The 16,698-nt window shown below is 35.6% G+C and overlaps 2 protein-coding genes across 2 annotated transcripts; one reads left to right on the forward strand and one right to left on the reverse strand.

Annotated features, from left to right (window-relative positions):
• The first annotated feature begins 1,818 nt into the window (after positions 1-1,818).
• Positions 1,819-6,507, forward strand: LOC132118342 (TATA box-binding protein-like 1). The gene is made up of 7 exons (XM_059528131.1): positions 1,819-2,075; positions 2,778-2,980; positions 4,034-4,116; positions 4,257-4,320; positions 4,400-4,503; positions 5,032-5,126; positions 5,895-6,507. The coding sequence occupies exons 2-7, from the start codon at positions 2,846-2,848 to the stop codon at positions 5,987-5,989; spliced, it is 576 nt and encodes a 191-aa protein (XP_059384114.1). The 5' UTR covers positions 1,819-2,075; positions 2,778-2,845; the 3' UTR covers positions 5,990-6,507.
• A 613-nt stretch (positions 6,508-7,120) lies between these two features.
• slc2a12 (solute carrier family 2 member 12) lies at positions 7,121-15,960 on the reverse strand. The gene is made up of 6 exons (XM_059528132.1): positions 15,808-15,960; positions 15,129-15,272; positions 12,704-14,095; positions 11,934-12,056; positions 10,636-10,768; positions 7,121-7,829 (listed from the first exon to the last, which is right to left on the reverse strand). Exons 2-6 carry the CDS (start codon positions 15,247-15,249, stop codon positions 7,736-7,738), a joined length of 1,863 nt encoding a protein of 620 aa, XP_059384115.1. The 5' UTR covers positions 15,250-15,272; positions 15,808-15,960; the 3' UTR covers positions 7,121-7,735.
• Between the last annotated feature and the right edge of the window lie 738 nt (positions 15,961-16,698).

Here is a 16,698-nt window from a genome sequence, read left to right on the forward strand (position 1 = left end):
ACTTCAATTTTGCTGTCACCTTTCCAGAAACCACAAAACCGCTAACAATGCTTTCTGTCCAGATGTGTCCACTTTGGACAAAAGCTGCTGACCCCATTAAACCTAGACTTGAGACAGGACAAAATAAACACAGCCATGGAAAGTGGTGAATAATATCTCAGAAAAAAGTGTGTCGGACACAATGCAGTGCTGGACGATACTATCAGACAGATGGCCAATGTACAATGTTTACTAAGTATAGGGGAGATTGTAAGGGCAATTGTTTAAGTGTCAAGTAATTACTTTGGATTAACTAGTTCAACATGTTCAGAGATATTCACTTCTGCTAGGAGTGCAAACTCCTGTTTCCTTCATTTTCTTACAAAATGTGTTTCTCCTTGTCAATCACTTAGGGCATGAAAGATGTGTAAAATATGTAATATACCCATTGACAAATATCATTTACATCAGTGGACACATGAAATCATACTACACTTCAAACAGTAGTCAGTTTCGTCTAGCGAACTCTCAACATAGTCTGCATATGTGTTTACAACAAAACCATATTACATAGTATGTTGCCTATCTTCACATAATAAATGCAGCAGCCCTTTTGTTGGTCTAGAGTAATTTTAATAAAAATTAAAATCCCAGTGACATGGAATTCATGTATTAAGATTGTGACAATACGCACAGTGAGTTAAAATAATTTAAAAAGAAAAGAAGAAGAATTAGAAGACTCACCTGTGTCTTAACTACTATGTGAAATGGAAAAAGGGCCTTTAGGATGAAGGCTGAATTTGATAGTGATTTGTCTGATTAATATATATATATATATATATATATATATATTTACATTTTCATTTACATTTACATTTATTCATTTAGCAGACACTTTTATCCAAAGCGACTTACAGATGAAGACAGTGGAAGCAATCAAAAACAACAAAAAGAGCAATGATATATAAGTGCTATAACAAGTCTCAGTTAGGTTAACACAGTACACGTAGCATGGGATTTTACATAATATAAAAAAAATTAAAAAAAATAAAAAATTAAATAAATAAAAAATTAAATAAAAAAAGAAAAAAAAGAAAAGAAAAGAAAACCGATAGAATAAAAAAAGAATAGAGCAAGCTAGTGTTAGAGATCTTTTCACATACACACACACACACACACACACACACACATACAATTGCATAATAAATGAAAAGAAAATAGAATACAAAAAGATTAGAAAGGTAGTTAGATTTTTTTAAAGAATAGAATTAGAATAGTGAGTGTTAAAGTTAGAGGGTCAAATAAAGATGGAAGAGATGTGTTTTAAGCCGATTCTTGAAGATGTATATATATGAATATATATATATATATATATATATATATATATATATATATATATATATATATATATATATATATATATATATATATATATATGTATGTATATGTATATGTATATTTAATTATGTGTCTGGGCAAAGATTGCTGACAAAACATGAAACATTATTTAAAAAGACTTATAGAAAATACCTATTTGTTTTGTAATCTTTTTAAGGATTCATAGTTATTTTCTGTCTATTTTAGTCTATCTTCTAATTCAATACATTGGAATTTACGTGAAACTTTTGCAGGAATGTTGCTATTTTAACAAATAGTAAAGTTATGGGACATATTTGGCCCATGAGAGGAGTATTTTAACAATCTGATTATTAAATTCAATATCAGGATCAAGTTGGCACTAGTAAAGATGGCCAAAAGATGGCACTAGTAGTCTGTCAGTTAGAAAGGTAAATGTTTATTTGGTTTTCCGTTCAAACTTGTGTCGCTGGTTTTCTCCCATCCGTGTGAGGGCGCTGTGGCGTGTTTGAACGGACAGTTTCTCATCTCGCGCAGGAACTGAGGCATCCTTGACAACAATCGCCGGTTGTCTGTTGTTTGTGTGTTGACGCTTTTGTTTACTTTTGGTTTTTCGACGCCCGTTAATTTTATTCATATAGATTTTAAAACATTTAAACATTCGTTTTAAGATCATCTCTCCACGTTTTATAATAATACGACTCTCTCGTACGCACCGTTTGTCGCCCATATCAGTCAAGGTAGTTAAAGTTTATTAAGTCGGTGTGTTTGCCAGTCATTTAGTTATTAACTAAACCTCTCTGTGTTGTTTAAACTAATGTATGGTCCCTTTTGCATGCATATTGATATTTATTTCTAACGGTGCATCTCTGTTATTTAGTGTTTGAGCTGAAAAAGCTAGCATGCAGGTTTAATGTTGTTGCCTCCTGCTGATGCCTGTGTTGCTTATATTTGTGCTGAAATATAATATTTTACAATGAAATGTAAGTCAATTTGTTAGGAGTTGCTGCGTTATTGTTTTGTCATTTGATCTGTTTAAAATGTGTGCCAGGGCTTTGTGGACACAGCTTGAATGCTAAAATAGAGTAACGTTATGTAAAATAATGGCTGCTTTGGTATTTCAAGTAACGTAACGTTAACGTTAGGCATCTAAGCAGATAAACTTGCGAGCTATTTCATTTTAGTACATAGAAGTGGTCACTTTTACAAAATGCTTTTATTCAAAGTGACTTAGAGTGCATTTATTACAGGGATCATTCCCAAATGAAAATGCTGTTTGGAGCACAAGAGTCAGAGTTATTGTGGGTATTACACATAGATACCATTTGGTTACCAGTCATTTAAGATAGGTGTAACTTAGCTTTAGCTAACATAAAAATGTAACGTAAAACCACCCAGTACCTGAATTTTTTTTTTTTAACTTTTTTTTTTGTGTTTTGCAGGTTTTGTTATGTGACGTGAAATGCATCTGTAAAAGGGTTGTCAAGCTTAAAACATCTACAGTGGCTCCATGGAACCCAGTAATGATGTGGCGCTTGATATCATCGTTACCAATGTCGTATCTGTCTTCAGAACCAGGTGCCATCTAAACCTGCGTACCATCGGCCTAGAGGGGACTAATGTCATCTACAAGCCTGAAATGGGAGTAAGTCTAGACAGTTAGACCTGTGGAGATGAGTTGTTATACTTAAGCACCTATATTCTGGATTTGCATATGTTAGTATGGAAAGATCTGAAACTGTATTATTATGACCTTAAACTCATTTTGTCATCACTCAAATCATGAATAGGTGTTCTCAAAACCTACTTACCAAAATGTGTCATGTGTAAATGCAATCTAAAACACTTTTGTGTGATATGTCTTTTCTTTAAATGCATAAAGTTATTAACTTTCGAGCTAATTTTGGTTGATAATTGTTATTACAATAGGTAACAGAGTTGAATTGTTAAGCCTGATGAATGTGGCTAACATATGTGACCCTGGACCACAAAACAAGTCATAAGGGTCAGTTTATTGAAATAAAGATTTATACATCATCTAAAAGTTGAATAAATAAATAACCTTTTTATTGATGTATAGTTTGTTAGAATAGGACAATATTTGGCAAAGATACAGTTATTTGAAAATCTGGAATCTGATGGTGCAAAAAAAAATGATGTATTGAGAAAATCAACTTTAAAGTTGTCCAGTGAAGTTTTTAGCAATGCATATTTCTAATCAAAAATTAAGTTTTGATATATTTATGGTATGAAATTTACTAAATATCTTCATGGAACACAATCTGTACTTAACATCCAAATGATCTTTGGCATAAAAGAAAAATCGATAATGTTGACCCATATAATGTATTGTTGGGTATTGCTACAAGTATATCCATGCTACTAATGACTAGTTTTGTGGTCCAGAGTCACATATTTGAGAAACAAAATGAGATGATTTACAGGAGAAAGGGTCCAATTGATGTTTACCTTTTGAAGACTTGCAACTTTTCCTGCTATGTCAGTTGTGTTACTTAACATGTCTAGTGTTTTTACGGCTTAAAAATAATGTAATGGGACACCAACATGTGCACAATTCATGGAAAGTGCCATCATGTTTTCACCTTTTGCTTAAAATCATGAGTATCAGCAGTATTAATCAGTATATGGCCAATCATTAATGCATGTTGTTGCTTATGTTCTGTGGATGTTTCTCCAGAAAGTCCTGATGAAGCTGCGGAAGCCACGGATCACTGCCTCTATATGGTCATCAGGGAAAATTATTTGCACTGGAGCAACAAGGTCTTACTAAAATCTCCTTTTCAATTCTCAGAATACTAATAAGCCAAGAGTTGTTTGTGCTACTGAAATGATCAATTTCTTCTAAAATCTTATCTTTTTTTTCTCTCTGGTGGATTTCATCAATGTTTATTTTTGTTTAGTGAGGAAGAAGCCAAACTAGGTGCTCGGCGGTTGGCCCGCTGCCTGCAGAAGATTGGATTCAAGGTGTCTAAATTGATTAAAAGCTACTGTAAACAGCTTTGTAGAACTTCTGAATGATGTTTTATTGTTATCTCATCTGCAGGTGAGGTTCTCGGACTTTAAGGTTGTCAATGTATTGGCGGTGTGCTCCTTGCCTTTTCAAATCCGTCTCATTGAGTTCACTAAGAATAACCGACCAATTGCCAGGTAAGAGATTATATTTGCTCTCATGGTGTTCTCAAACTCATTTCAAAATACCCATGCAATTTAATAGTATGTGCATTTGTGTTGTGGATGGCTAGTTTTAATGAAAGCAATTAAGAGACAGTGGAGTGACGTTGCAAACAAACAATTTGTGATCATGCTTGTTTACATTTGGTATTAACATCCGTTTTGGGCCAATTTGACAACTGGTCAGAGCTAAATACAAGTTTAAACAGTTAGTGATGGATGTAGTGATGAAATCTGAGACCTTCCCATTAATGAAATCCAGTCACAAGTGGTCACAGGAGGCACATTTGAGATGCATGTTAATACCAGCTGTGAACAGAAATGTGACCACTTGTGATCGGGATAGCCAGACACCAGAGGAACCTTGAGGGTCTAAAAAGGGGTACAGTGCTCTCTAGTGGTGCAATGGTGAATGCGGCATTGGGAAATCTAAAACATGCCAAGGACCATGTTCTTAGCTGGATTGCAGGTCTCATCACTATATTTGTGTTTGTGTATTTTTAGCTATGAACCCGAGCTCCATCCTGCTGCGACATACAGAATTAAAAACCTCAGGAGTACAGTGCAGGTGTTTTCCACAGGCAATATCACTGTTACAGGTAAACCACTCACACAGCATTCACTCAGTATCATCACTACTGTAATCTGGGTTTATCTGGAATGTACTGCAAACACCTGGACAGTTGAAGAACCTTTGAATACAATGCCAGTCTGTAATATTTAATGAATTTGCATGAAATCTTCCAATAAAAATGACTTCAGTGTCAAGTTAAGTGCTTGCCTCCATAGAGCTCATACAGATTGAAGCATTAGTAAGAATTATTCCTAGATTATTTAGCCAGATTACATTAAAAGCAGCCCACAGGACTGTGTAAATCCTTAAAGTCTGGATATGAACAAATATAATGTAGTAAGCTACAATGATGCTCTGGAATCTTTTTATTTGTTTAAAATGTTTTTATTCATCAGTGAAATTAATTAATATATGTCTTCGTGTTCTTATATGTGCAGAAAATATTAAATAATATTGTTGCATATTTTACTTAAATTTATAATAGATTTTTTTCAGCTGAATGTTTCTAGGTCTGATAAAAAATATATACATATATATTTATATATATATATATATATATATACATATATACATATAATTACTATTTTTGCATGGTTTGAGTTGGATCATAATTTTATATTTAAACGTAAACCTATTTAAGAATATTTTTTAGATTTCTGCATGAAATCATTTTCAATATAACCATGAATAATTAATGTAACACACTGTTTGTAGCACCTGCTTTTTTATAAAATGAAAAGCTGAACTAATGCTAGATCTTATCCTATCAATGACTGTCTTTCCCTCTCTCTAGGACCAAATGTGCAGAGCGTGGCGTCTGCTGTGGAGCAGATTTATCCTCTGCTGTTTGAGTGTCAGAAAACAGTCATAAACCACACACACATGTAGGCACCAGTTTGAAATGAAAAGCACCTTATTATTGAATGTTTAAGGCTTGTAACTGTTGTACTGTATGTGTTTCCAAGGCAGCTTTTGCCATTTCACGTCCAAGCAGGTCTGGGTCGTGTGTTTTCAGAGTCATACCTTTGAACTTTCAGACCCCACGTTGATAAATGACGACCTCTTAAAGCTCAGAAGAGGACCATTAGTGCATTGACATTGTGTGGTATACACACTTGAATTAACTGTATTATATAATGCATGGACACCAAAGTAAAACCCTGGACAAAACGTCTTGGAAATTTTAGCTAATTTGATTCTAGTAACATTTTTGGAGCTCTTTTATTAATACTATAAATTAGAAGCAAGAAGTTAAAGGGCAAACACTTCACATTTAAAAAAGCAGGTGATGTATATCTGGTGTAGACTGTGGACAAGAACACTCTTGGCATAAACATAAACATGTTTATGTAGTATATGAAAACTTTTGTATTTTATAAGCTAAAATAAAATAATCCCTATATTAAGTCATTGCATCTGTGTCTGTACAGAAGGAATACCCCAGCATTACTCATATTTAGGCCCATATCATTTAAAGTACTGCATGTCCACTGCCTCAATTAATAGTTTCGTTTAATTTGACTATTCTTGTATCTTTTATGATAATATCATGTTTAAATTCATTTCATCGTTTAAATTTCATCTGCACAAACAAGTTTAGTCTATTCATATTTTAACTATAAGCAAATTAATCACAATGGGCCGTTTGAAACGCTGTTATAAGCAAAGTAATTAAAAAAATCTATATTTTTTCAGAGGATTGCGTTTTCAATGTGTGGGTTATATTGCAAAATTTGAACCATAAATTTTGTGGCGTGACATATCGCTGTAGCCGCGCCTCAGGGGAAATTAATGTTTTTGCCACAAACCAATCATCTTTTCCTCTTTACTAAATACAGTGCGGGAAAAGTACAATTACATTTTTATGAATACATTTACATAATTCGCTGGATAACTGGGAAAAAAAAATCTATAGAAAAGCATATTGCTACAATCTTAACTATATTTACATGCATTTTATTTTTGTTTTATAATTATCAAATGTATTTTTAATCTAATTATGTAAATAAATTAAATGAATAATCACAACAACTTAGTGATGTTGCAAGAGAAAATAAATTAGATTTTTTTTTACTATAATAATATATATTTTTGAATGAACAAAATTACAGTTTCTAATATTACATACCATGCTGATTTGCAGTTAACCTGATTACATGATGGCATCTCTTGCCAGAGAAACACCTTCATGCGTTGTCTATATTAGTGCTCTGCACACAAACACTTGACATGTGGCCGGGACACAGAACTTGGCTTTGACTTGGCATGGCATGATTATGGTCATGACTGCACAATTTCCAAATTGTTTTTATAACGGTAATCTGTAAATTTTCCATATAATCTCAATTAATACCAAAACTACTTTTTGTATATGTATTTAAAAAAAGAATACAAATAAATCAGATGGACATACAAACTCTTCTCAACTGACCCATCACGCCATGGGAAGGTTTATAAAGCTAAATTATAGCCATGACAACATCAGTCAGTTATATCTCTTTAATACTTTGAAAAGTGCAGTCACAGGTTTGTCTGTCCTGTAAGTTGCCAGATGGAAGAACAATCCAAGATGCCAAGAACAATCCATTGTTTGCAATACCCTTGTGCTCTTACACTCTTCATCTAGGCAAAAAGTCAAACAGTTGCGAGGGCTTTTTCCTCCTGTGGGGTCTGTGCTGGAGCCTCCTGTTTTCTTCTGTCACACAGCAGTCTACTGCTCAGGTTATTCCTGCACAACAAGGCACGTGTCTGATCACTGACGCATGGGGCAAGTGCCAAGTATTGTAAAATTGGGTGTATGAATGTTTTTGACCCTCACACCACTATTATAATGTATTATAATGTAATTCAGCTGAACTGAGTGTGTAACTGTTGTAGAACAGGGGCCAATTTCTAAAGGAAGTCCAACCAACTCTGTGTTTAAACCTGAACTCTGAGTTGACTTACTGGATTTAGAACGGCTGAATTGTGTTAGTTCGGTTAACTGTGAGTATCTTGACTCAGAGTTTAGAGCGTGCACCACGACTATGAAAAGTCATGATCAGTGGAGCTCCAAAATTACGATTGACCATGGCAACAGCAGCCGACAAAAAGACATCCGTGTACTTCCAAGTCAATGCGTAACTTTCATTCTTACTGTTTCTAATTTAATAACTGTTATAATATCAGGGGTGAAAACTGTAAATTATTGAACTAATATTCATTTTAATGGTATCCCATAGCAAAGGAAAAAGAGAAAAAAGAAACAAGAATGTGGCAGCAGCTAAAGAAATAAAGTATAAAAACACAATTCAATCAATGTAAAGCTTTAAGCATGAAACGTTCATGGATGTAGGATAAATGACTTTATAAACATTTGCCATTAAATATCATTGTGTCTATTTCAATGCGCAATCATTCATTTTCAGTTGGTGGGGATATGCTTATCATCAATGCATCTAACCATACTAGAAATCCTGAAGGAAATTCTGATTATTGGGTTACTCCCAGAAGTCACAGAAAGATGTTATCAGGTGAAGGTCCTTTATTAAATTAGCCTAATTTAAACCAATTTCTACACCACTGACCTACAGTCCTGTGAAACTCAGATAGATGGATTAGTGCCCAGGAAAGAAATTTACGATTTATGTAAAATTCACTAAAAAGGAAAATCCCCCAGGAAACAAACATTTTTCATCTATAGAAAATGCATCTTAAGAATTTTGTTATTTGTGCTTGAAACAAGACAAAAATACTCCGTAAGAAAAGCAATTTTGCATTGTGAATGAATAAGGTATTTAAACATCAATTATACTTTAAAAACGGGGAGATCACAGAAAGGAACTCTGGGTTTCCTGAAGAAAACCTGCTCCTGACCAGGTTAAGTTCACAGAGTTTCCCTCATTTCAGGGTTAACATACTCCGTTTTCACGTAACCTCCTTTCTGAAACGGAACCCAGGGGCCCGTTCTTCGTACGTCGCTTATTACATCCGAGATCAAATGACACATCCAAGATGATATCATCGTGCTAATCATGATCCGGCTAATTGGGTTCTTCGAACACACCTGTTGTGTATGATTAGTATCGCTGGATTGAGTTATCTGAGATAATTGCGCGTTCATATGTTGGCTTAAAAGGGGATATGTAGCGATACTCGAACCCCTGATCAGCAGTGCAGCGATTGGCTGGTGGCAAGATGGCAATGTAATGACGTCATATAATTTAAAACGACACCTGACGAAAAACTTGACAAATTTCTGGACTTTTATAAGGAAACAGCCAAGCAAACAAAACTACATAAATGTTATAATAGATACATGAAACAGATAATAGATACATGTTTTTATTTTTTTAGAATTTTTTTCATGATTCCCAATTATTTAGATTCGCAATTTATAATAGTTGTACAGTCTTTACATTTTTATTTCAGTGTAGAAATTATCTATTCATTTCATTTTATATTTGGACATATTTGTTACGTGACAGCATTAATGAAAGTTTTTTTAAGGTCAATATCATGTTATCTGCATCTCCAGCACTCCATCAAGCCACTCTTATAATAGCAGTCATCACTCAAAATAATGCACGACTCTATTATCTGTATAGCATGTGTATAAGACTCTAATACAATTATGAAGTAATACTTTTATGACAAATAAATATTTCAGTGAGTAAAACTGGCTGTCTATAGTAGGCTGTTATGGACTACACGGCATTTTTATATTATTTTTAAATAATTTTTTTAATGATTATTATTTTAAATTATTGTCCCTGGATCAGTACGATACTCTTGTAATAAAGTAGCGGTGGTAGCAGACATATTTTGAGTATCAGTTCTGGTTGAAAAGAAGCGATCTAATCCTGTTTACATGAAATAAGCCTGCTCCCGAGCAGGTTTAAGCTTACGGACCTGTTGCTATGACAGCAGCTCCGGGATGAGCTTCGAAGAACCAAACGATCCAAGATCATGCCAAATCGTCAACAATCAAATCAAGCTAACTGAGTTAGCGACGTACGAAGAACGGGCCCCAGGTTGCTGAAAAAACATTGTTTATCATCCCAAGTCTCTATGATATTCAGTATTTTATATGCTTAAGTCTTTCCTAATTGTAAATTTGAAGGACTTTATCAGCCATATATTTTTAAGATTTAATAAATACATTAAACCTAGTGCTGTCAAATGATTAATCGCAATTAATAGCATCCAAAATAAAAGTTTTTGTTTACGTAATATATGTGTGTATGGTGTATATTTATTATGTATATATAAATACGCACACATACATGTATTTACATATAAATACTAAATACTATTAATATATAAATATATTTAATATAAGCATAATATATAACAATTATTTTAGATGAATCATGATTAATCGGTTGACGGCACTAATTAAAACATTCACAAATAAAATTATTTCATAAATATAACAACCTCTTAATGAATAAAATAATCTTCCATGCCAAATTCTTAACATGTTTAATGAGCAGTTGTGTGTGTGTGCGTGCGTGCGTGCGTGTGTGTGTGTGTGTGTGTGTGTGTGTACTCACTTCATGGCAAGCTCCTTAGAGATCTGTTCCAGCGATCGGCCTTTCGTCTCTGGCACAAATACAATCACAAACACCACCAACACGAAGCTCATAGCAGCGTAGGAGAAGATCACCGAGGGCAAGCTGATCCTCTCTACAACCACAACACATTTCAGTAAATGACCTCTGAAAAACACTCCATTCTGCTACAAAACCTATTTTTTGTTTTTCGTTCACTGCAAAACTCTGTAAGTTAGTGTTTTCATTCCATCTCTGCTGAAACATCCCCACAGGTGGCACATGGATGTTTGGCAGACTGCCTTTAAACACAATCCTAACTCGATCCACACTTTGCGATCAGTTTCTGAGAACAAAACATTGCTTAAATTGTGTTTGGATACTTATATTGCTATCTACCTGTTTCAGTGTTATGTTATTTGCTTGCTGTTAGGTTAATGCCGTATTTACTTGAGTTTTAAAATACTTGAATGCTATGGAAATGACTTGCAATACTTCCTTTGTTTACTTTAATATAGGATGAATACACAGCTGTGAAATCCATTACTGTGTCATGTTAATTTATTTCAAATGTATCTTTAGCGACATTTTCACAACAAATATTATTCAAATTTTTTAACTCAAATTTCCCACAGACCCCACTGTGGACCCCTTGATAACCCTCTTGCAGGCCACTTGAGATCCCTGGACCTTTTTGAAAACCTTTGATTTATATCATTTTAGGCTAGCTAGAGCAATGCTTGTAGACTATGGGAAAAACATGCTGTGTTAAATTATAATATTAATAATCAATCCACTGTTTTGCGGAGTAGAAATTGAATCAACTTATCCTGTTTACCTTGTTAGTTAATGATCTATGGTACAATTAACTGTGCTCTTACAACTCCTTAACTCCTGAAGGGACATTATGTTGTCTGGCTTTTGCTTGCTTTAATGACATTCATGTCTGTAGTACAAACAGTAAGAGACAGATTTTGTATTTAGGCTTAGGAATTTACCACTAACCTTAAGTTTGAGAAAACATAACATTGATTGTAATATTTTCCTCCTAACGGTGTCAGATCAAGCACCCAGAGTACAAAAGTGTCAAATCAGCAATTGCTTACCCCATGGGAACACACAAATTACCCACTTATCTAAATAGAGATAGCCTCAATCTTCTTGGTTTTATTGGATGGCCTTCAGAACCCAGATACTGATAAATACACTGATAGCATCATGCAATACAACTGGGTCACCATGATCTACTGATCTCATTGCTGTAAATAACCCTTCACTCTGTGTTTGTGTGTGTGTGTTACCTGTCAGAGTAAGGAAGGTCATCGATATGAGCAAATTTGTGGCCCAGTTAAAGGCAGAGACGACGGACACAGCCTTTCCACGGATGCCAGTCGGGAAGATCGCACTCAAAACCACATGAACCACTGCAGAATGATTATTAGACAAAGGCATACATATTTATATACAGTTTAGCAATTTAGTTTAAAAAAAGACCTTTTTAAATAAATAAATAAAAACTTTCTTTTGTGATCCAAAGAAGAAACGAGTAATTAACTGATGACAGAATTTAATTTAGGATGGACCACTACTTAGGAATAGCTCATCAAAAAATTACAATTTGCTTACCCTCAGGCCATCTAAGATTAGTTTGTTTCTTCATCGGAGGAAGCAATATTATGAATAGAGAATTCATATTTTAAGCAGAAGCAAATTATGAAGTAAAAAATGCTTTAATGATGGATTTGTTTATTACAAACATGCAGCATTCTGCTTCACAAGATGTTAAGTGATGGACTGGAGTCATGCGGTTTACTTGTGGATTATTGTGATGTTTTTATTAGATGTCTGGACTCTCATTCTGATGCCACCCATTCACTGAAGAAGACCCAGTGGTGAGCAAATAATGTAATGCTAAATTTCTCCAAATCTGTTTTGATGAAGAAACTAACTCATCAACATCTCTGGCCTGAGAGTGAGTTCATTTTCAACAGAATTTCAATTTTGCGTGAACTATTCCTTTAACAGGACATTTTTGTTTTATATGACAGTATGAACAGTGTCTGACTCTTACTTGGTCCCAAGCTGATGGAAAATCCAGCTACATACACCAGCAAGCTGACCAGAGAGATCCATTTCAGAGATGGTGACACTTCATTAACATGAAGAGATTGAAGTGCAATTGTGGAACTGTCTTTCTTGTAACCCTCAGCCAGTTCCATTAATGCTGTCCTATGATCAGGAGTGTCGTTTAAAACCCAGAGGTCCTTAGTGTCATTAATGCTATTGAGGAAAGCATTTGTTTTATGCTTGTTTTGAAGTTCATGGTAAGAAGACTGGTACAAACCCAGTGGGGTGTTTGTCTGGAAATCAGTCTCTTCTCCCGTCCCAAGAACTGTGAGGTTTGCTTTATTAACGGGGCCTCTGCATAGGCTAGAAACATGTGTGTGACTTTGCATAGTCACAGCCCCCAGTGTTGCTGTTGACAATGTCATAACAACGGCACCAACACATAGTAAGGCTTTAGGCCCCACTTTGTCCACTAGAAAGACTGCAGGAATGGTCCCGCCCACTTTAACCACACCAAACCCTGTGGATGCAAGAGTCGCTGCCTCATTCCCATGGAAGCCCACGCTGCTGAGAACAGTCGAAGCATACGCTAAAATGTTGGGCTGTCCCGTAGCCTGCTGCAAGAAAACTAGTGCAGCACCAACAAGCAGCCTCTGAAGCATATTGTCACAAGAACGGAAGAGGTCCAGGAAGCCGTGCTGGCGCTCCGCCCCCAATGCCATGCGTATCGCCTGAAGTTCGTCCTCCACTGCGTCTACTCCTTTGATTCCAGCACGAAGACGGACGAGAGTTGCGTGAGCCTCTTTCTCACGCTGCTGGGCCAGCAAAAAGCGTGGACTCTGCGGCAAAAGCGGCATGATGCCAGCTTGCAGCAAAGCAGGGAACAGCACGCCACCAAACGTAAACCTCCATCCATCAGAGACCCCTGCGAATGCCCAGCTCAGTCCAAAACCCAACAGCATCCCTAAAACTACCATCAACTCATACACACACACGCACCTCCCGCGCCAGGCGGCCGGTGCAACTTCTGCTGCATAAAGACACGACGCTGTGCCTGACAGCGCAACCGCCATCCCAACAAGCATCCGCCCGACTACTAGCACCCAAAATGACACCACACACACGCTCAGAAGTGTGCCCAACACACACAGCAGCGCCGTGAGGATGATGGAGAACCGCCGTCCATAACGGTCCAGGATGGTGCCACCACCCAGGGAGAGGATGAAGGCTCCAAACAGAAGAGAGCCAACAACTTGCTCTTGCTGCGGGCAGGAGAGAGTCAAAACATCCCTGAGTTGAAGCAATGCACCTGATATCAGACTCATCTCATAGCCCATCATCAACCCACTCAGGCAGGCCACAGATACAGAACACAACACCAGTGCTGCACCATTGCCTACAGAGATAGAGAGAGAGGAGAGTACAATGACATTTTATATTCAATTTAAAAATAAATATTTGATTTATAGATACATAAATAATATTATAAAATGCAATATTATATCATTACAGGATATTACATAATACATGCCATGCACGCACCATACTGAAGTATGTATATACATTAAAATGATTCTCAAACTACTACAGTACAACCAAAATAGCTAATGAATATAGAATGTTACAGTATGTTAAAAAAAAAAAACAGAATCTCTTGCTTGATTGTGTTAACAGCAATTATTGCACACACAACCTCACATGGCTTTGGTTTTCAAGGTTTGTTCCATGCTGTCCTAGACTGTAAAAAAATCTTTAAAAATAAGGCACATATTTTGAACTGCACTACATTGTGTTTTATGATTAATGGAAATGTCCTCAGCAAATTACCAGTAAATTTTCCATATTTTTTTTTTTTTTACAGAGTACAAACAATTTCACTTTAAGCACTGGCAAATGTTTGAATTGCTGTATTGCAAACCTTATGATCATCACAGATAAATGATAAAACAGTCTGCACATGCATAACCTTTAATTAACTCCAGTATACCTTACTATATATGACGGCGTAATTACAGCATCACAGCTGTCACAAGAAATTTACCACATTAAAACCAGGGTTTAATTAAGTTATGATTGGTATTACATAACTGTTACACAACTATGATCAGGTGAACGTTTTAGATTACATTTCTAACCAAGTTGTGAAACACACACCAAACACCCACAATATATTAATTTTTTGAATTACAATAATCAGAAAAAATGTGACTCATAGTCATTACCAGTACATTTGAATTATTGGCATTTAAACTTTATAACAGAGAGAGCTTCTAAATGTAATCTATTACCACACATGATATGGTATAAATAACAGGAAAATGTATACTATATATCAAAGATCTGTTTTAGTCTGTTTTAGTTTTTACTGGATGCACAGATTTTGACATCAAAAAATATAAATACTGGAAGTTTTTGAATGGAGTACCTACCTGATTTTGCAGATGGGCTTTTCTCTTGATATTTGTGTGTGTCCTGACTCTGTACACATGTTTTGCTCTGAGAATCAGAAGTCATTCTTATGGACTCTTCAGGTGCGTCCTGTTCTTTCATGTTCTTTCAGGGTTGTTGTACAACTAGAGTAGGTGGACATTAAACAACGATTATTTAAGAATAGGTTCATAATAACCTAATCATGCATTTCACCAGCAATAATATCGGCAACGAAAAGAACAGAGATATGAAACACATTTGTAAACAAGGAACCTTCAGAGATCTGCTCGACCATGACACCTCCACAATACTAAAGGTATTCATTGGGATTATACCAATAAAAAACATAGTCTGCTTCTTAATAAGCTCATCGTTCAAACATATTTCTAATAAGCATTCAAGTAACCACTAAACACCTAAAAAAACGCACAGTTACTCCAATTCATGGAAGCTCATACTTACTAACAAAGCTACCAATGGGTACACCACAACATGCATGAAAACAACTTTATTTGCTGCTGTTAACACATAAGTATAACAACATGTCCCAATCAGGAATGCACAGCCACTGACCATCTTGGATTTCTCAGTGCCACTGCTGTAGGCGCGTATCCGAGAACCGTTTTGAACTAATAAGACAATTCAAACAAAACCTCCGCGTTTTGATGGCAACGTTACCTTCTTAACGTCAATAACAGGGAAGGCTGTCTATGAAATCATCGCAGCTCTTCGACTCTCTCCTCCCGGTGGCAGTAACTTATCTGTCCTTGTGTCGACACACGCACGTTCCTTGTTTTGGAAGGCACTGTGACTTAAACTCCGCCTCCACTGACCAATGCTAAACAGCGAGACTGAAAGTGTCAAGTAAGCAGAAGGGGTTGAAGAACTAAGCGGAACTAAACAACTGTTACTGAGCTGTGTTCATAAATTAATATGCATTATTACACTAGGGAATTCATCGTGTTTCATGTTTGGCCTGAAGGAAATAATATGGTGACCAAAAGAAAAACTTTCTGTTTAGTGAAGAAGACCGCGGAATATGAACATCTAGAATGTTGTCAGCTGTTGCGGTGTCTGATTCATTCAGGAGTCGAGTTCAGTTCTTTTGATTTGAATCATGGAGTCAGTTATGTTCAATGAATCATTGAACCGGTTCGGACTGAACGAGTCAAATCGGGACGACCTATTAAAAATGATTCCTTGAATACTGAGCAGACAAAGTGCTCCTAACGGAAGGTTCTTTGTAGTTTCCTTGAACGTTCTGGAAACTAGAAATTGTTAGCTGAGATACTATAGTGTTTTTTAACCATATTATATTATGCTGTATATATTATAGTATTTACAACACTTTGTTAATGAAGCATACCGTACTGTAGTCACTAAAGTGAATGTTGTTGTTTTTTGTTTTTTACTGCAGTAGCCTAAGCTGTAATATATACCCTAGTATATATAACCTAGTTGTAGAAAACGTACAGCATTTGGGTAATTTGTTTATATTGCTATTGTTGTTTTATTGCCACAGCAATTATAGAATAACCATAACAGTTTAATATTGCAAGTACTTTACTA

The sequence above is a fragment of the Carassius carassius genome, chromosome 37 (assembly GCF_963082965.1).
Source record: "Carassius carassius chromosome 37, fCarCar2.1, whole genome shotgun sequence".
Classification (NCBI taxonomy): Eukaryota; Metazoa; Chordata; class Actinopteri; order Cypriniformes; family Cyprinidae; genus Carassius; species Carassius carassius.

What these genes read in the sequence shown, in the direction of transcription:
- LOC132118342 (XM_059528131.1), top strand. Translation starts at nt 2,846, where the DNA reads ATGGAACCCAGTAATGATGTGGCGCTTGATATCATCGTTACCAATGTC. An exon ending in TGCAGAAGATTGGATTCAAG is followed by an intron (nt 4,321 to 4,399) that starts GTGTCTAAATTG and finishes TCTCATCTGCAG; the next exon opens with GTGAGGTTCTCGGACTTTAA. An exon ending in AATAACCGACCAATTGCCAG is followed by an intron (nt 4,504 to 5,031) that starts GTAAGAGATTAT and finishes GTGTATTTTTAG; the next exon opens with CTATGAACCCGAGCTCCATC.
- slc2a12 (XM_059528132.1), bottom strand. Translation starts at nt 15,249, where the DNA reads ATGAAAGAACAGGACGCACCTGAAGAGTCCATAAGAATGACTTCTGAT. An exon ending in GACCTTCCTTACTCTGACAG is followed by an intron (nt 10,769 to 11,933) that starts GTAACACACACA and finishes TTGTGGTTGTAG; the next exon opens with AGAGGATCAGCTTGCCCTCG. An exon ending in TCTAAGGAGCTTGCCATGAA is followed by an intron (nt 7,830 to 10,635) that starts GTGAGTACACAC and finishes CTTGTTGTGCAG; the next exon opens with GAATAACCTGAGCAGTAGAC.